General features: G+C 38.0%; 2 protein-coding genes across 6 annotated transcripts in view; one reads left to right on the forward strand and one right to left on the reverse strand.

The window, feature by feature from the left end:
- The window catches only part of JAKMIP2 (janus kinase and microtubule interacting protein 2), a 203721-nt gene extending 187077 nt beyond the window's left edge, over positions 1–16644 (forward strand). For 4 of the 5 annotated variants that reach the window (XM_033180737.1, XM_033180741.1, XM_033180738.1 and 1 more), the window contains 2 exons: positions 3354–3424; positions 13505–16644. In XM_033180737.1, coding sequence (XP_033036628.1) covers positions 3354–3404 — 51 coding nt within the window. In that variant the 3' untranslated portion in view covers positions 3405–3424; positions 13505–16644. The remainder of the gene's footprint in view (positions 1–3353; positions 3425–13504) is intronic. The other variant, XM_033180740.1, reaches the window with a different exon arrangement.
- The window catches only part of LOC117065657, a 102933-nt gene that overhangs the window by 57909 nt on the left and 23786 nt on the right, over positions 1–21238 (reverse strand). The window contains exons 2-3 of the mRNA XM_033180742.1: positions 10613–10730; positions 9548–9648 (exon numbers count right to left, since the gene is read on the reverse strand). Of these exons, the coding sequence (XP_033036633.1) occupies positions 9548–9648; positions 10613–10730 (219 nt within the window). The remainder of the gene's footprint in view (positions 1–9547; positions 9649–10612; positions 10731–21238) is intronic.

Consider the following 21238-nt stretch of genomic DNA (forward strand, 5'->3'; position numbering starts at 1 on the left):
ACATGGATGAAGTTGGAAACTATCATTCTCAGCAAACTAACAGAGGAAAAGAAAAGCAAACATCGCATGTTCGCACTCTTAAATGGGAGTTGAACAATGAGAACATACAGGCACAGGTTGGGGAACATCACACATCAGGGCCTGTCGAGGGGTGGGAAGCAAGGGGAGGGAGAGCATTAGGAAAAATACTTAATGTAGATGATGGGTTGATGGGTGTGGCAAACCACCATGGCACACGTATACCTATGTAACAAACCTGCATGTTCTGTGTAGGTATCCCAGAATTTAAAGTATAATAATAATAATAATAATAATAATAAAGTCTGGCCCAAGACACCAGGAACATTCTGCTGAGGGAAAGAGCAAGGATGCCAAATAGGTTTTTCTCTGGAATTCCAATCAGATTGACTGAAAGTAGCTACCTGAATCCCTGTATGTAAAACGATATTGCTGTTTTATAATAGCTTCCATAGGCACACAAGAAGAAAATAGCAAACTATCTGCCCTTCCTGCAGCAATGGTTAGAATTTGGTTCATCCCAGATTGCTTCTATAATTATCTGCATATGTGAGGTTAAAGGGAGTTGGTAGGCTCAAGTAGCCAGACCACCAGGCATCCAGATTTCTATATAGGGTGGGTCTTCAGGTACTCATTTGACCTTAGGTAAATAACTTGACTTCCTCTGTCCAAGCCATATCTCTAAAACAGGGATGATAACACTTGCCCTTTCCTCCTCCCTTGGGTTCCATGAGGAACAAATGAGATCACTTATGTGAAAAAGGAAACACTAAAAAAGTATAAGTCAAATTCTAAAAGTGTAATTTTAAAAATTCCAACCCAAAGTATATGTTCTCTGGAAAATTTTAAATTTGAATTTCTCACATTCCAGAAGGGGCTATTTAGTTCTGCGGGATTGAATGAGGCAACAATAACGTACAATACATTTCCCAGTGATTGGCAGGAAGCCCCGCAGAAGGTGGGGTTTGCTTTCAGCTTCCCTGTTTGTCAAAGACCACACTTAATATCTTCCATTTTCCACACTTTTGAATGGCCAGTGCTTAGCTATCTCTCTGCTAATTCATAAGCTACCCTAGGGCTGGCTCAAGGAAAAAGTCAAAGTTAAGGTTATTCTGCCCCCAAAACTTGATGATACCCATTCACTTCCTGTCCAGCTGAGGTTTAAAAACAAAAAAACAAAAAGGGGAGAAAAAAAATCTATCAATGTCATCACCCTAGCCATTCCCTAAATAAAACCCTCAAAAATTTTGGAAGAAGGGAGATTAAGATCATGTTCATTGTTGGAATTCAGTGTAAACTTTTTCACAATTCTTTTGCTCAGTACACTTTACAGGTCTGAATTTCCTAAACTTTTATGATAATGGGGTAATAACCTTACTTCAAATAAAATAAGGATCAACAATATGCAGTGTATTTATCAACACTGCATATTTCACATATGGTATCAAATTCAACCACTTCAAAAACAATCCAGTTGACTTCTAATTAGATATTTGACTAGAGATGAGGTTTATGATTCACCTTCTACTCACTGGACTTCAGTTCTCCTCACCCTTAAGTCTAGTAAAAAGGCTAAAGATCCTTTATGCCAGAGATACTCTTCATTCTTTCCTTGTGGTACTTGAACACCCACTCAGGGTACATGTAATATCCCTTCTTTATTGTTTATTTCAATGCACACAGTTAGTATGAATCAGGTGGCAAGCACAAACCTAGCAAAATTGCTTCAGCTGTGTGCAGCACTTATCTAGAGCATAATATCTGTATGCAGCATATCTAGAGCATTTCCACTACCATCATGTCATCTGATTCTCATAATTACTCTATGAGACAGACACTACAGATGTTATGATCCCCTTTTATACAGATAATAAAACAATGGCTCAAAGAAATTAAACAACTTGCCCAAAATTATGTAGCCAATTTATGGCAAATCAAAACCAGAGGTCAGGGTTTCTGACTCCAGATGGCATGATCTGCCGACCACACTGCAGGGATTAAGACTGTCATTACAGATTAAGTGATGGGCATCTCCTCATGCCCAGAGAGGTAGCTCTGACGTCTGATCTGATCTTCTCATGGGAATAATGGGAACGGGAATTTGCCCATTACTCTCCATTCTCGAACTTCTCCTGCTATAAGTTTACCTTCAAAGAATGAAAAAAAAGCAACAGTTTTATCTTTTCAGAATAATAGACTAGCCACCAATACATGCCTCTTAGAGCCATACTCATAACTTGTTTATAGAATTTAGCCATAGTGAAGCAAGAACCTTATAAGCAGTAGCATTAAAGGAAATATGCAAATAACATTCACAATATGAGAATGCCAAACATAACCCTTATTCACAGATGTGTCTAACAGTGTGTTCCTGGAGTGTGATAATCAAGTAAAAGACTTACTCTGTAAAAGAAAACCACCAAGAAAATCAATTATTTTTTAAAAACTGACCTGACCCATGGCTTTTTATAGTTAGTGTACAGTTAGTTATATACCTGTGGTACACAAGCATTGTTTGTCCACCTAATTATCTGTTTCTCAAGTGAAAATTTTTGGCAAAGAGAAACAAATCAGATTCCATTTAACTTCCATGAGTCAAATAAGAAGTCATCTATCTTGGAGGCATAACAGCTGGAACAACATCACGCATTTATTATCTGAAATGCCCATTGAAGTAGAAGCAGTTCTTATACCAATAGCATGATCAGACGTCCCCACTTGCCCAGGACAGACCCAGTTTTTACCCGTCAACCCAATGTAATTATTAACAATGGCCATTTATCTCTCTGAAATGTTCCACTGTGAGTAATTAAGTATATTTTTAGCCTACAGATTAATATTCTCCCAGCTGTGCCTTAATCCTAAAGCCTATCATATTAACCAAAAAGATAGCACTGAGTGATTAAGTGTACGTTCTGATCATATTTTGTGTTTTTGAAATACCCTCTCATGCATGAAAGATAGAGACCGTGATATGTAACAAAGTAGGATTCAGGCTAGCTAAGCTTTAGCCCTCACTGTGCCATAAAATTGTATGAAATTAAACTATTGATTTACTGCTCTGCACTTATTTTTCTTAAATATAAAATTAGGAGCTTAGACCAATTGTTTGTAAAACCACCTCATGATTCTAAAATGTATGAATCAATGTTAGTTGAACACTGATACTGTCAGTAGCAACATAAAAGGTGTGGATTTTTTTAAACAAAAAGGTGCTTGATGTTCATATGTGAAGTGATTAGACTTGAGCAATGTGGAAAAGCTGAGGTTTTGTACTACCTGAATGGCACTACAGAAATTCAGATTTACATAATCTTCTTCTTTTTCTTCTGCAGTTTCTGTTTCTATTCTTGTTCTTCTCTCTTGCCTTTATTCTATGGCCTTGATGTCAAGGTGCCTCTTAAAGGTAAGATTCCATTTAATTCTCAAAATGTGGTTCTAAGAGGTATTTGATAAAAAGGATGTTACCTATAGTTACTATGCCTTTCTTTAGTTTTTTGTTTTGTTTTGTTTTGTTTTTTGAGACAGAGTCTTGTTCTGTCACCCAGGCTGGAATGCAGTGGTGCAATCAGATCATTCACTGGCAGGCTCAATCTCCCAGGCTCAAAGCAATCCTCCAACCTCAGCCTCCTGAGTAGCTGGGACTATAGGCATGTGTCACCATGCTCAGCTGATTTTTTGTTTGTTTGTTTTTAGTAGAGACAAGGTCTCACTTTGTTGCGCAGGGTAGCCTTGAACTTCAGAGCTCAAGCAATCCTCCTGCCTTAGCCTCTCAAAATGTTGACCAAGCCATCAGGCCCGGTCTATGTTTTTTTAACTATGCTATATTTTTAAAAAACAAACACACTTGCTTTGGTTAGCATAAATGCCATAAATTGAGAAACAGATCCAGTCTATTTGGGTGATTATTAGAAAAGTGAAGAAACTAAATTTTCTGGGAATCAAGAATTTGTTCCAGTTAACTGTATTACTTCGGGAAGTCACAATGTTTGTGGATGTTAGTATTCCCATCATAATCTCCCATTATGCAGAAAGTTGCATCTGTATCTGCAAAGTGAAGAAATAATGACTTTATCTTTAGTGTTGCGTTCAGCTTGAAAATTCTGATTCTGCTAATCTAACAAGCTAATAATGACTGCTCTTTTTTTCACCCCTTGTCCCTGGTAGAGACTAGGGAGTTCATTAAAACTCAAGAAAGCAGGCTGAGTAAAATTGGATCTTGTTTTCAAATAAGTTATTCTTCAATGTTAATGTAGAAAACAAAAAGGAGAGTTTTGTAATTACTATTATCAAGTCCATGTCTCATGAATACATGCATAAATAATCTTAGTGATTCCCAGTGCTGAAAAATATAGATTTTTAAGCCCCACCTCAGACTTGCTGAACCAGATCACTGGAGATAGAGGTGAGATAGAGAAAAGGCGGGAGAGGTGAGAGCAAGGACTGGTCTATATTTAACAAGCACGCTATGTGATTCTGATGGCCAGCCAAATAGGGAAACCACAAATCTCAATACCATTGTTAAAAAAGAGGAAGGGCCAGTGGCTATTCTAAATCCATTTATCACAGTTCATGTCAACTCTGATTATCCTATTAAATTATATTAGCCTGAGATCTTTCCTGGACCTCAGGTGATTTAACATTTTCTACAGCAAGTTGGAAAATAGAAGAGAGGTACTTTCTCCCTCCATAGGAATGAGATCTGTTACCTGGATATGGAACACACAAGTAAAAGTGCTTTAGAATAACCTGATATAAGCAAAGAGTTAAGCAGATATGCTCAGAAAATGTATGAACTCGTAACTCACTCTCTGGCTATATTCTTTCTTCCAAAATATTTTCTTTTCAGACTGACCACTGTCCTTTGTCTGTCAAGAAAGGTGATAGCCTTGTAGGATGGAAAGAAGAGGATTGAGTCTCTTAAATTGAATGGGAATATCCAAATTGAAGTGGAAGGAGATTCTCTAGTAAAGGATCAAAATGACCAGAGTATCAGAAAACAAACAGCCTCCCCCTACCAAAAAAAAAAAGAAACAGTAAATAAATTTTAAAAGTAGGGAGAATAAATTTCAGTAAGAGACAAGTAACACATGGTGGCGTAGAGAAGAAATATCAAACCTCATAAGTACTATGTAGAAAATGTGTAGGCTTCAGCATTAACATCAATGCTGGCCAAAGCTGATTATGTCCTGGGAGCTGTTCTAAGTAATAGATACATCTAATCCTCATGAAATCTCCTGTGGGATAGGTATTGCTTTTATTCCCAATTTGTAGTTGGAGAAACTACAGTGTGTGACTTTCCCAAGACCATACAGCTACCAATTTGTACCCAGGCAGCCTCAGCCCAGAATCCACTTTTAACCACCAAACGGCCTCACAAATAAAAAAGGGCCTTTCTCCCATGTTTCAAGCAATGTTGGTTTTCATATGTATCCTCATCAGAAGCATCATTCATTTGTGTTGTACTACTTAGCTATTGGCTTTTGAAATTACAGTGTGCTCATCTCTGTACCTTTTCCCATTTTGTGTAACTCCTTGAGGGATGTGCAAGATTTGATGTTTCTCCTCCAAAGTAGCACATAAATGACACTTAGCAATTGTCTGTTAAGTGAATGACTATAATGATAATTAATAATATAGCAAATGAATGTGACAGTGAATCTGGGCAATATAATATAATGCACATGCAGTAAAATGGCTGAGAGGTTAGAGGGCACAGCTTACAAGTCAGATATACTTTTAAGCTTGAGTCCTGTCACTTGCTAGTTGTGTGGTGATAGGCAGCTTATTTAATCCACCCAAGATTAGGTTTCCTAGTCCACAGAATGGTTATAGTCATGTTACCTACAGCAGGATGTTATATTGAGAGAATGAAATGATGTTACGCATGTCAAAGGCATAACAGTGCCTGGAAAATCATTAATCAGTAACTCGTAGCTATTATTACATTTAAAATTTAGCTACCACATTTACTGAATTCAAAACTATACTAAATTATACTAGTATTCTAGTATACAAAATTACACTAAATTCAAAATTATAACCTCTAGTACTGCCAAGTAGTTTACAACCTAAACCCAAGCAAGTAGTTGCTTTTTCATCTCCTCTTCTCAGGGAATAATCTGGCTTTAAATAATATTAGGGAATAAAACATCACTGAAAACTGATTAATGCTACTCATGTCTCCAAATTTGGCAAGAGAGAAATAGGAATAAGTAAGGGAAAAAGTGCTTGTTTATTGGTAGGTAGTGAAAGCTTACTGCAAATTACCATACGTTTTTTTCCATACTGAATTAGTGATTTGTGTTCTGTTCATAAACCCAAGACTAGCTTAAATTACAAAGTCCTCCTTAAAATGGAGTGACTCCTACTTCTTTTCTTTTAGTAATTGCCTAAGTCATTATTGTGAGTAATGATATACAAACCATTGAACGCTCTCTAGAAGGCACCCTTTCTGGACTCAGTGTTGGCTGACTAAATAACTGCATGGATTGTATTAGAACTTTTACTTTAAACAAGGGGACTCCAAGTAGTTCCAGAAGATATTATCTGGCTATGCATTCTGGTTTTCCAAAGGAATAGCATATCAATGTGTTAGCTTTTTCCAGAGAGGTAACCAATAGCATAGATAGATAGATAGATAGATAGACAGATAGATGAAAATGAGAGGGGCTTTATTAGGAGAATTCACTCACCTGGTTATGGTGGTGGAGAAGTCCCATGGTAAGCCATCTGCACACTGGAGAACCACAGAAGTAACATGGCTCTGTTCAAATCAGAAACCCAAGAACCACTGGTGGCTCACGCCTGTAATCCCAGCACTTGGGAGGCCAAGACTGGCAGATCACAAGGTCAGGAGTTCAAGACCAGCCTGGCCATTATGATGAAACCCCGTCTCTACTAAAAATAAAAAAATTAGCCAGGCGTGGTGGCAGGCACCTGTAGTCCCAGCTACTGGGGAGGCTAAGGCAGGAGAATCACTTGAACCTGGGAGGTGGAGGTTGCAGTGAGCTGAGATCGCACCATTGCATTTCAGTCTGGGCAACAGAATGAGACTCCATCTCAAAAAATAAAGAAAAAAAAAAAAAAGACCCAAGAACCAAGGAAGCCAGAGGTGTAACTCTCAGTCAAAGGCCAAAGGCTTGAGAGCCCCAGGAGGCTGCTGGTGCAGGTCCCAGAGTCCAAAGGACGAAGGACCTGGAGTTATTAGACATTCACTCCACCTTCATGGCTTCTCATCAGGCTCCAACTCCCCACACTGTTGCATTAGGGATTAAGTTTCTAACATATGCTTTGTGGGAAACACATTTAAGCCATAGCAACTACTCATTGTTTCATATTACATGGTTACACAGGGAGACAAAGGAGAGAAAAAAATGAGAGGAATACAAAAATAGCTATCACCAGATTAGTTGCTACACCCAGGTTGCAATGACCCATTGAAAATCCTCCTCTTCTGAGCAGGGATGAATTAATGAAGAACATGACAGCACCCGTTTTGCTCATTATGAAGTTGGGAGGACCAGAGAACAGGTGATCATGATTCTTTATCCACATACACTGGTCTAGCTCATTTTTACTGTCCCCCACTGAACAAATTTTACATGTGTTTGGATATATATATATATAATTTTTAATGATATTTCTCCAGTGTTAACTATACATTTGTGAACTTGACAGCCCAATATTTTTACTTCCTGTCTAGTAACATAAAAAATGTTAAAAGGCACATAATTCTGTGTTATTGTTCTAATGAAAAAACTTAAGAAAAATTAAATACTTGCTAAAATGTGCAAACATTTACTCAGGTAGCCTGGGGAAAACAAATGGCCACATGACCAGTCTCTATTATATTCATCATTTAAAGTATTAGTAAGATCAGCCAGGCGTGAGGGCTCACTCCTGTAATCCCAGCACTTTGGGAGTCTGAGGCAGGTGGATCACCTGAGGTCAGGAGTTCGAGACCTGCCTAGCCAACATGATGAAATCCCATCTCTACCAAAAAAAAATACAAAAATTAGCCAGGTGTGGTGGCCCATGCCTCTAATCTCAGCTACTTGGGAGGCTAAGGCAGGAGAATCACTTAGAACCTGGGAGGCAGAGGCTGCAGTGAGCCAAGATTGTACCACTACACTTCAGCCTGGGTGACAGAGTAAGACTCTGCCCCCCCCTAAAAAAAATAAATAAACAAATAAAGTATTAGTAGGAAAATTTAATCTTTAGTTTTTATATGGATAAGGAAAGCCTATAAGATGACTCATTATATGCCAGTTAGTAATTCCTTTTTGTGCAAATGTATCCATTAGCTTTATCCAGTCATATATAAATTGTTTCCCTATTTGTCTCACAAATTGTACTAATAAAGCATAGGGTAGGAGTTACGTTTTATTCATCTTTGTATTTTTAGTGTCTATAACAGTACCTTATCTATCCTAGGTGCAGAATAAATTTCAGATTGACAGATGAACTGAGAGGCAGATGGATGAATGAATAGCTTGGAAAATGAATATGAAAGCAGATCTGGGATATGTTAGATCAAAGCCATGAAGAGCATTGTCATATCTTACAAAGATAACTCATATTCGATTTGTTTTTTTATATACCATTTGAAGACTACCTTAAAGAATGCATTGACAAAGGAAAGAGAACGTAAACAAATATATTATCCCCTCCTCTGTAGCTGAAATAGCCCACTAACTGGGCTCAGTGCTTCCACTATAGACATTCTTATAACTCATTCTCCACACAGCAGTTAGAGTCAACTTTTAGAAAGGCAAACCTTACCTTGACCCCCTCCTAGGAAAACATCACTATTAGGATCAAGTTCCTTCAACCAATCTACTGATAACAAGTTTAAAAAAAAAAAAAAAAGATCAAATTTGAATTTTTTAACTTGGCCAACAAAACCCTGCATGGTCTAACCATACGGGCAATTTCTCAGGCTTCCTGTTGCTCCAGTTTCTGTTGATGAACCACATGCCTTCCTGTCTTCCACAGGGTTTGCCCAAGCTGTCTTGGTGCACAGAATGCTTCCCTTCTGCTTTAACTAGTAAACACCTACTACTCACCTATCCTTCGGATCTCAATTCAGTTGTGATTCCCACAAGGACGTCTTTCTCAACTTCCTTTCTGAACAAATTTTCCATACGTTGGGGAAATATATATATATATTTTTTTAAATTAATGTCTCTCTTTCTCATTATAAATAAGCTTTGTGAGGATAATGACCATATAATTTTGTTCAGTTTTGTATACCAAATACCTAGCACATAATCAACAGTGTCTAGCACGTAGTCAACAATCAATAAATACTTTTAAAATAATATTAATGATATTTCAATAAGGAAGAAGGAGACGGTATCTTGCTTGACAGTTCAAAAAGTACATTTATATTTATCATTTTATGTAATACTTACAACAATCCTGCATAATAGAGACTGTTATAACTCTCTGTGTTAGTCCATTTGTGCTATTATAACAAAATACCTGAGACTAGGTAATTTATAAGTAATAGTAATGTATTTCTCACCATTCTGGAGGCTGGAAGTTGAAGATCAAGACACCAGCAGATTTGATATCTGGTGATGGCCTGGTCTCTGCTTCCAAGATGGCGCCTTGTTGTTGCATCCCCTGGAGGGGGCAAAGCTGTGTCACAGGAGAGAAGGGACAGAGGGGGGCAAAAGAGCCTAAGTTAGTTCTCTCCAGCTCTTTCATAAGGCACTAATCCCTCAGCCATTCTGCACTCATGGCCTAATAACCTCCTAAAAGCCTCACCGGTTAATACTCTTGCACTGGGGATTAAGTTTCAACATGAATTTTGGAGGGGACACAACATTCAAAATATAGCACTCTCCAAACATTCATTTCCTAATATGAAAAAACTGGCAAGTAATAGCACCCACTGTTTTTCTGAGGATTGTGTAATATTATACAGGTAAAGCAATTAGTTCAGTAGTTGGCACATAGAAAGGCTCATTGAAGGTCAAGTTTGTAGACATACCAAGCATTCTGTCTTGAATCATGCCTTTCAAGATGTGCTTCCATCTTCCTGGACCACATTTCCCACATCATGATTAAATGGTTGATACCCATTCATCCTTCCCACCTCAGTGGAAAATCAGGGAAGTCTTCCCTGATCCTCCAGCTTCAGTTACATTTCATGCAGTATTATTATGTCTTCCCTACCAGGATTTTTATGGACCAATTATTTAATAATCTTCAATCTCAGTGTCCTCATCTGTATTGTGGAGGTAATAACAATAGCTACCATTTATTGAATACTTTATGATAAATTGCATATAAAGGGAGAGGAGTGGAAGGTGTCAGAGATGGCCCTTGTGTTCCTGGAGGGTGTAACTGGTCAAATGGTGGTGCCCTTACAGATGCTACAACCACCAGTCAGAAGTGACATCACCATACTCAAGACTTGGAGTTTGTGGCATTAGCTGGGCACAGTGGCTCTGTAATCACAGCACTTTGGGAAGCTGAGGCAGGCGGATCACTTGAGCACAGGAGTTTAAGACCAACCTGGGAAACATGGCAAAACTCTATCTCTACAAAAATACAAAAACTAGCTGGGCATGGGGGCACGTACCTGTAGTAGCAGCTACTTGGGAGGCTGAAGTGCAAGGATGGCTTAAGCTCCAGAGGTTGATGCTGCAATGAGACAAGATTGCACCACTGCACTCCAGCCTAAGCAACAAAGCAAGACCCTGTATCAGAAAGAAAAAAAAAATGAATTTGTAGCCTGCAGTAAAGTCTCCAAAATGATAGCGGCAATTGCTGTTTTCCACAGATGAGGAAACTAAAGTGCAGCACTGTTAAGCAACCTGTTAAAAAGAACTCCTGTTACCCACTGGGTAACTGCAATAATTCAGAATGCTAATTTGAATAAATCTGGCTTTACTATAGAAATAATAGTTCCTTTTACAAGTACTTCTTAATTCATAGAAACATCATTCTAGGAGACTGCCTGGACTGCCTGTAAGTCCATTGGTTTCTAAAACCAACATGTGTTTACTTAAATGAGGGGCTATACCTCAGCTGTGATAGGTGGAAATGATGCATACATGCTTTGACACAATATATAGGATTTAATCTTTGATACACTATACATTGAAAGTTTGCAAGTTAAAGACTTTTTGTGTTTGTATATTCTATATTTAAAAACACACAAACAAAAATACATCCCTGAAGAATTTTTTATATATATACAGATCAACTCTCTTCTTTACCATGGAACAGGAGAATGTTATATTTGTAACTAGTTATTTGGGGCTTCCATCCCAGTAGACTGTAAATATGATCTTGATCTATTTTCCCAAATCATAGCTTTCTTCACTCAGGCTCTGTCTTATTTCCCTCTTTCATCTTTTAATTAAATAATAGGTGAGTCCCCCAACTTCTCAGTCACTTTCAAGCCTCAAAAGTCTTAACACAGTTTAAAAGTTCAATTTCAGACTCTGTTTTATTCTCATTTCTTCCCTTATCCTACCTTAGGCATGAGCCAAGTACCTCCATGGAGCTGTAGTTCAGGGTCTGACTCTAAGAGATCTCTTCCTCTTCTCTTCTTAATCAAGGCTCAGCTGTTCTGAAGAGCAGGGAGGAAGAAGAGGGAAAAGAATTATCCCTTTCAACTCTTTTGACAGTGATTGCAGATGTTTCTCTGGCTACTCTTGTCCAACACTTGATATCTTTTCTATGAGAGGTGACCAAAGGCTGGCCATTCTGGGCAACATGTGTGTGAATTCTTCAGAAGGCTGTGCAGAGGATGTCCACTGCACTATTCCCAGTCTGGCCAAGGCGCAGCCTCTTCCACTGCCTCACTGGCTCCCATTGTTGGTGGTACAACCCACAGCTTTTTGCTGAGGAGGTAGCTTTTTGATGAAGTATGGGACAAGGAGACAACTATGCTGTGGCCCCTGTCTCTGCCCTGTCATTACTGTTCAGTTCTCTGCTCACGTATAGGCAAGGGAAGATGAGAAACTCTATGTCTAAGTAATAGAAGGCAAGTGTGCCTCTGTGACTCCACCGTCAATCTCTTTATGCCTCTTTGTACCTCTTCATTCCCTCAGTGTGATCTCTCCCCGACCACTGTACTTCCTTCCCACAGGTTCTCCTCTGTGACTCTGTCACTCTTTCATCCCAGTCTGACATTGTCTTGGGAGCAAAATGGCTCCGTAAATATACCTTCATGGCAGGAATTTCTTTGGATCTTTAAGTTGCCTCTGGTTGATAGACTAGAAGTATCCTTGGGGTACTAAGTGCCTCCTTTTCCTCCACTTTGGATTGTGGTTTTAACATTTAACTTTGGATTTAACATTTCTGGAGTAATAGTAAAGTCCTTCTACAGAATCAGTGTCCTTATTTTATAGATGAAGAGATTGAGATATATGAAGATATAGAGATAGATGAAGATATAGAGAAGTTAAATAATTCATCTTTGGGCATACAGCAAGAAAATAGAAATCCCATTTTCTCTATCCATGTTGTTCAGACCCTAAAGGTCATTCCCTTAAGTAGCACATGAAAGCACATCCTCATAGCACATCTTCTGTGCTATTTCTGACTTTCATTGGAAGACAGCATTACGACCTAGACTTCTACACAAGTGAAAACTCAGACATATGGACTTACAGAGGAACAGGGCTAGGAGTCCTGGCTGGCGCATCCTCAGAGTAGCACCTTTTCAGGGACATCTCTGGGCCAACCGAGAAACCTGTGTGGAAGAATTCCCAGGGAGTTCTTCAGTCAGGACTTTAGGTGGAGTTCTTCAGTCAGGACTTTAGGTCCTGACTCCCAGGGAGTTCTTCAGTCAGGACTTTAGGTGGAGACAACTTGCCAATGGCTACAATTTTGTTGGGGAGGAAATGTGACAAAGAATTAAGTCACTGAAGGGAATAGACAGGTCTGCTATTAAAATAACATATTGCAGAAACAGTAGCTACTGGAGACTCCAAAAGTGGGAGGCAGAGAAGTGGCAGGGTTTGAAAAACTACCTATTGGGGACTATGTTCACTTTTGTGTGATGGGTTCAACAGAAGCCCAGACTTCTGCATCATGAAATATATGCATGTAACCAACCTGCACATTTACCTTCTGAATCTAAAATAAGTTTCAAAAATAAAATAACATCTTAAATGGATATGTTGGGGCATGATGATTCAATTTAACTTCTTAAGCTATCACCTTGGAAGGCCTTAGAGAAAAGGCAGTAATGATAATAATATTTCAGGCAACTCACTCTGAGACAAGAACCATTAATAGTTTTATATGCATTGTGTTGCAACAACCTTTGAAATACAGACTTCTATTTTCTCACTTAAAATTAAAGTAACTGAGCTTAGAGATGTAACTTGCATAAGATCACACACATCAAAGCAGTGGTAAAGAATAAAAAATGTGTGTCTTTTTTTAAAGTTTGTTTTTTATGATTCAGCTATTAATAAAAATGACATATAAATAATGTTTTTCCTCTGTTTTACAGAGTAACCGAAAACATGGATAAGATCCCAGAAAGACAAATGCTTCTAAACCTTCAAAGATGGCAAAATTGTTTACACCAGTGAGAGGGAGATCAAAAGCTAAGAACTACCCTGTAGCCAGGACTACAACTGTGTATTTTAAAGCCATTATTCAAGGTTTCTTACTTGACAGTTCCTACACAACTCTGTTGAAAATCTACAATATATGCTGCATTTAATGAAACATGTAAATGTCAAATCAGAAGAGAAGAACTATAAACATATATTATGCAAAGAAAAAGTTCAGCAACGGAACTAGTTTCAGCAGATCAAGCAAAGATGTGTCTTGGGCATGGAACCAAAGTTACAATGAAACATTCAACCCCTGCTGTGCAGGGGGGTCATTTTAATGTAACACCACACCCCATGGAAACACTAGTCCTGATAATAAACATTTTAAAAGATCAAAACAAACAAACAAAAAAAACAAGGGTGGGTGGGGAGTGAAGCACGAGGAATACCTATGAAGAGCTATTTACAATAAAATGTTTCATTTGAAAAGTCTGGTTTCTTACTACAGGGATTTGCTTTTCTGTCTTTATGATTGTTTTAAACTCAGGAACACAGACCTCCGCATCGTGAATGAGAAGAAAAACACTCTTGTTTTTTGTTTTTCTGCAAAAGGTGGAGCTTGTGGAATTCATTCCACAGACGACAGATGAGAAGTGGATCACAGTGACCATAACAAAACTGGTAACCAAGTCAAAGGACCTGGGCGAATGTAACATGCGAAATAAAAGCAGATTCGATGCTTCCTTGTCCTACTCTCACATCTGCATCCCTCCATCAACAACGGACTGATCTCATTCATATTGAAAACTAAGAAGATGATACTGTAAATCACATGCTCCCTGACGTAGTTCTGTTTAGAACGCCAACATCTATAGGGAACATGGGCCAGAGAGCATCTCTGAATCTTTCATTTCCAAAATACTGGTTTTCAAATGGCTGCTTAAAATTGCCTGCAAATGAATATGCTATCTATGATTTGGGCAAAAACACAACAGAATCAATGAGTAAATTTCTACCAAGAGTTGGGTTTGCCACAGAGATGTGAATATTAAACTAAACTATTATTTTTCAAAGAATCCTTATATGCCTAGAGCATTCTGACCTCTTCTTGTTTAGAGTGATAATATTTTTTCCCAGACAGATGACAGCAACAAGATAGCTCTACTTTTTTATATAGAAATAACATTATGTTACTGACAAGGTCATTTTCTACCAGAGACAATTAGAAGACTGGTACTTTTCCTAAGTTGTGTATTACTGAGTCTTGGATTCATCTCTGAGAGCAAATATATGTTCCTGAAAAACTAATTTTACACCTCATTTACTGTAGATAACAGAACAACCTCAATTTTTCAAATTTTCCAAGTTTTATTTATGGGGCTAGAATTCCCATGCATAGAGAATATGTGTAGGGAGCCAGAAACTCTTTCTATGAAACGCTATACAAATCTTTCCATATGTGGGTTCAGTATCATCCTTCAGTTTTAGCACTGGCATTTGCAAAGCCAGAACAATAACTGAAGAATGTATAATAAAAACTAGAATGCTGGGGTCTCACTTTTTGTTCTTACATTTACTGCTGACCCAGGTATCTTTGGCCCAGTCACTTAACCTCTCTGTGCCTCAGTTTCCTCATCTGCAAAATGGGGTTAAAATGCTTTTTCATAAAGTTTTATTTGCAATTTTAGAACAAGGGGTGCTTAAAGTAGCACAATGTGCTTTGTAATTATTACAAGTGCTGTATTATTTGACTTTCTTGTGTTGTTGACAAAAAGATTCCCTCATGTAATAAAATAGTGCTTTGGTTTGGTTAAATTTAAGCACTATAGCACTGAAGCTTGCTTATCAAGCTACTTGGGACATTAGCAATAAAAATTGAGAGATTCAAAACCAGGATCTTTAATAATCTATAGCAAACAGATCATCTCATGCTATTGAACAAGACAGAAGAGTTTGTCATTTATATGATAAGCATCTCCCAGCTCTCTTGATTGCATATGCATGCCATCATACAGAACTCCACTTTTATCACAGGAGAGCCAATCATCAAACAAAGACTTGGAGCAAACTGACAGTATCACAAAATTAGCTTGATAATCTTTTATTCCGGAGGCAAGTCAGATGACATGTCCTACTGGGAAGATACAAAACAGACTATCCTACTGGATTCTTTTTTGTTGTTGTTGTTTTGTTTTGTTTTGTTTTTTGAGATGGAGTCTTGCTCTGTTGCCCAGGCTGGAGTGCATTGGCACGATCTTGGCTCACTGCAAGCTCTGCCTCCCAGATTCAAGTATTCTCCTGCCTCAACCTCCCTAGTAGCTGGAATTACAGGTGAACACTGCCACACCTGGCAAATTTTTGTATTTTTAGTAGAGACGAGGTTTCACTATGCTGATCAGGCTGGTCTCGAATTCCTGACCTCAAGCGATCTGCCTGCCTCAGCCTCCCAAAGTGCTAGGATTACAGACATGAGCCACCATGCCTGGCCTCCTGCTGGATTCTTTATTCAACTAGGTAGGTTCAAGATTAAATATGAGCCATAGGCTCATTAGGCAAAAAATGTGAAAGAGGATGCCTCTACAATGTTGGTGACCCAACCCTAGCAAACTTGAGTCAGAAAATATGGAAGAGGATAAATTACTCTCACATATCTAAGACTTTTCCATTTCTCTTCATTTTCTGTTCCAGGGCCCATATGAGTAAATCTATATTCCATCTGCTCCAACACACACCTTCCTTCTCTTAATTTTGTTTTCCCACCCACCAAGAAATTTGTAAGTCAAAATGTATTTCCATGAACAAGCTATTTCTAAATGAGTGGAAATATATGCAAATGTGGTATGGTTTATATGCCTCATCGGCTTATGTGCTGTAAATCATATGAGAACAACAGCTAGGATGATTGTCCAAGCAGTTTTAGATGTGTTTAGAGTCACGCAAAAGAAGGTTTGCTTTTTCTTTCTTTTTGCTTAAGATCCAAGAGATTAGCAAATTTCTCTAGACTATAGGCTGAACTGTAAGTTTTACCGAGTCTTGCTCATGAGCCTCAAAATTAATAAATCCTTAAATAAAGTCTAAATATTTCAATAGATACATCTCTCTATTATCCATTTTCACAATTATAAAAGCATCAGCAAAATTGTGGATGTATGTTCCAATCACTCATGGGTCCATGGAAATGGACCACATTTAAATGAATACTTCCGTTGGATAGGATGTTCAGCAATAGCAAAAATAAATAATAATAAATAGAAATAAATAAAGTTATCAATAACAGTGAAATTTCCTGTGGCTCCACTTCTGCATCTGTACTATCTAAATGCATTTGGCTAATTCTTCAGGGTTCATTAACTTAATTTTTCTTAATAAAATATTCATACCCTGGAAAATAAACATAACTGACTACTAAAGATAATTTGAGATAAATAAAAGCCCCAATTTAAATAGTTATTCAGGATATAAAAATTTCATGAAAGGAGAAAAACATGGAGAGACTATCTTCGCCTATCATACTTAAAAAAGCATCTATCACTAAATTGAATGTCAAACTTTTTTTTTAATGCCTCCCTACTTTTAGGAAATAGAATTTGCTGAAAAAAATGACATCCCTTCTGACTTATGCCATACAAATTAAATTATTGCCAACAGTTAGGTTTTAGGGGTGGAATCTTGCTTTAATTTTTTTTGTTTTTTTTTTTTTTGGCCCACAAATAACTGCTCATAAAGGTCGTATGTGTCTTCCCAAGTCAATAAGGTAGAGCTGATATAGAAGGCCTGGGTTATCACTTAGGTAGAGAGGAAACGTGTTCTCTACTAGTAATAGGAGAAATAAAGTTTGCCAAATATTTTTTGCTACAGTATTTTATTTCAACTTTGCTTTAAATTTTAAACAAATCTCTGGCAAACTTGTTCCTTTTTGTCCATTGATTGTCCAATTTTCCTGTAAACCCATTGTGTAATTCTTATGTTTGCTTTAATGTAATTCACAAGTTCATTGTTTTAAAATTAAGCACGTCTTTTTAACCTGCTTAGGTTTTTGTAGAAACTGTAAAAAGAATATTCATTGGTTTTGTGTTGATGTTTAAATAATTGGATCATCTGTGTTATATTACATCAAGATAGATGGACAGCATAGACATTTTATTTTAAAAATATTTAATTGCATTATTTCAGTCTGTCAAAGAGTGGCACAGAATACACACACACACACGCACACACATACACACATACAGCATAGAAATTTGCTCTGTAGTTTGGGAGTTGCATTGCTTGTTGCCTTTTGTGAAATTTTCATAACAGTGTTTTGGTAATTTAATGACAGCTTTTGGCAGTTTAATTCTATCACTTCACTAATTTAGCTTTATCTATTATGTTGAAAAAGTTCAATATGACTTTTGAAGGATAAGTAATCAAAGCAAATCTTAGATAACTGTTTATGTCATGAGTTTATGCTCCCAATATGGACCTAAGCCCCTATTTAAGCAGCCTTCTAGATCTTAAGTGAGAAAGCTGTCATTATGTTCTACTGCCTTGTCATTTCTATATCATGTACTCTATCGAGAGTTAATTTCAGGCATATTGGCAAGAGGATTCAGACATAATGGAAGGTTGGAGCTAATCCCTGTAAAGCCTCTTCAAGTGCCAAATTCTATGATTCCATTTCAGAATGGGGCAGGGCAGATTCACAATCCTTTGCTGTCTTCCGTTTGGTGGTTTAGTTCTTCCTAAATAAATCTGTTGCTGAGAGTCCAAGTCCAATGTGTAATCAAAATTCCTAAAGATAGCTCCTCAGAAGGCTAAGGTGGGAGGATAGCTTGGGCCCAGGAGTTTGATAACAGCCTGGGCAACATGGTAAGACCTCATCTCAAAAAAAAAAAAAAGAGTGAGAGGAAGAAAATTACTGCAGATATACTTATAGGGCAATATAGCAAAAATAGGATTATAATTTGCTATATTCAAACTAATGTGTCAGAGGTACACGTGGTTGATTTGGTGAGGGTTCCTGTTTTTGTTTTGGTGTTTTCTGCATTAAGGTCTTTGTACCCATGCTTATATTTTCATCCTTGTTACACGCAAAGTTATGTAGGGTGAGAACAGTAAGGTTAAACAACTTTGAGCCCAATTTTGCTTACAATCAAGACCCCATGAACTTACTGAAGAATGGATGATGCAATTTTCCAACCAAAAGCAGATCCCCAGCATCTGTTAGTAGCAACACTTCTATTTGACTGACATCTCACAGACTGTGCCTATACCCCCTATTAACCATAGCAACTTCCCACAATGAGGCAGATCAAAATCCAAACATTTTTATAAATACGTGATGTAAATATATGCACAAATATATTCTGTATATAGTACGATAGTGTGAGCGCTTACTAAATGTGTACTTCTGTTCTAGGATGCAAGACTTCAAGAAAGGTTTTTTCTGCTGCTGCTGCTGCTGCTGGAAACTCATGTTTTTGTTGAACATTTAGTGTTTGAACTCTTCCCGTCCTTGACTACCTCTTCTCTCCTTTACCCCACCTTCTCTTTACTACTATTGTTTCCAACTGTTGACTAAGGCAGAGACTACTTGGTTTTTCAATTATCCAGGCCCATAAACCAGCAAATAGGTTTTTTTATTTGTTTGGTTAGTTGGTTGATTTTTTTTTTTTTTTGAAAGAGCAACAGAAAGCTCAGCACAATCGACAGTATTAATATTAGCCAAAAGTCCTGTATCTTTATTGGCTAAAAATTCCATCTCAACAGGGTTCATGCATGTTTTAACCTTCAAGATCCAATACTTTGGGGACTCAAGTATAGAGTTAATGTGTTTGAATACATAATTCCCCAGGTGTTTACTGTGTTAATGTAGCCAAGGGTCCAATTTCACAGAGCTTTCATTCAATCAACTGCCTCAATTGGGGTTCTTTCTGTCCATCTCATTAGCATGACTCTATATATCACTTCAGTGCTTGTTTATTGATGAAAGAAAAATAAAAATTGACTGAGTTTCACCAGAATGATCCTCTGAAGTACACCGGATATGTACATGTACTGTATGTATTACTGTAGAGATTGGAACCAACTTACTGTACGTAAAGTTTTATGAATGGTTATTTTATAACTTATGTATTTAATATAGGAATCAATGAACTCTGGTGTTTTAGTTTATATAAAAATAAAACAAGCTGCATTTTTTTAAAACTTTATCTTTCATTGTTTGTAGCTGTTTGTTACTGAACCCTATTCCACTTTTTTTTTCTAAGACAGTCTTGCTCTGTTGCACAGGCTGGAGTACAGTGCCGTGATCTTGGCTCACTGGCTCACTGCAACCTCCGCCTCCCACGTTCAAGCGATTCTTCTGCCTCAGCCTCCCCAGTAGCTGGGACTACAGGCATGCACCACCACACCCGACTAATTTTTTTGTATTTTTTAGTAGAGATGGGGTTTGGTCATGTTGATAAGGCTGGTCTCGAATTCCTGGGCTCAAGCAATCCACGCTCCTCAGCTTCCCAAAGTGCTGGGGATTACAGGCATGGGCAACCACGCCTGGCCTCTAATCTACTTTTGAAAAACAGGGTGAGGCAAATCAGGCCTATCAGTGTAATGTAAGGACAGTAAATAGATTTTCTTCTCATCTTCCCACTCTGCATTTGTTACTGTATGTGCCATGGGCACTATGATAAGGAAGCCAACGCAGAACTTACACCCCTGGGGGAAAAATATCATCATTAGCATCTCTGTTCTGAACATACTTTGGGAGAGAATCTTGCCTGCTATTTTCCATCCTTATTCTTAATGTTACTTCTCCTACTCTATCCATCTACCTTTTTTTTCTACGTTGTAGACCCACTAGATGTAACAACAGGTGTGTGTTATGCAAGCATTGATCATGTGCACATTCCTATGGCCTATGTACGTGTGGATCTACCCTCAAAGAGCTTACAGTCTCATGTGGGAAACAAACCCTGTATCCATGAATGAAATAAGAAACCAATATGATACAATAGAGGTACAATTTTGTAAGTCACCATGAATAACTGTGAAAAATAGGCCAGGTGCAGTAGCTAACACCTGTAATCTCAGCACTTTGGGCAGCTAAGGCAGGAGTGTCCTTGAGGCCAGGAGTTCAAGATCAGCCTGAGCAACATGACAAGAATCCATTTCTAAAAAATTTTTTTACAAAAATTTTTTATATGCCATTACCTGGCATGGTGGCACCTGGTTGTAGTCAGAGCTACTGGGAGACTGAGGAAGGAGGATCACTTGAGGCCAAGAGTTTAAGGCTACAGTGATCTCATCACTGCACTTTAGTCTGGAAAACAGAGCAAGACCCCCAACTCTCCAAACAAAAAAGAAGATAAAGAACTATCAAAAGTAATATTAAGCAGGATACTGCAACTCACACTTGTAGTACAGTGCTTTGGAAGGCTGAGGTGGGAGAATCACTTGAGGCCAGGAGTTTGAGACCAGCCTGGGCAATACAGCAACACCCTCATCTCTACTAAAAAAAATAAAAATTTGCTGGGCATGGTGGTGAGTGTGGAATATTCCCAGGTACTTGAGAGGCTGAGGTGGGAGGATCACTTGAGCCCAGCAGTTTAAGGTTACAGTGAACTATAATCATGCCACTGCACTCCAGCCTGGGCAACAGAGCAAGGCCCTGGCTCAAAGAAACAAAGAAAAATTAGTATTTTGGA

This window comes from Trachypithecus francoisi, unplaced genomic scaffold (assembly GCF_009764315.1).
Source record: "Trachypithecus francoisi isolate TF-2019V2 unplaced genomic scaffold, Tfra_2.0 Lachesis_group2, whole genome shotgun sequence".
Taxonomy (NCBI): domain Eukaryota; kingdom Metazoa; phylum Chordata; class Mammalia; order Primates; family Cercopithecidae; genus Trachypithecus; species Trachypithecus francoisi.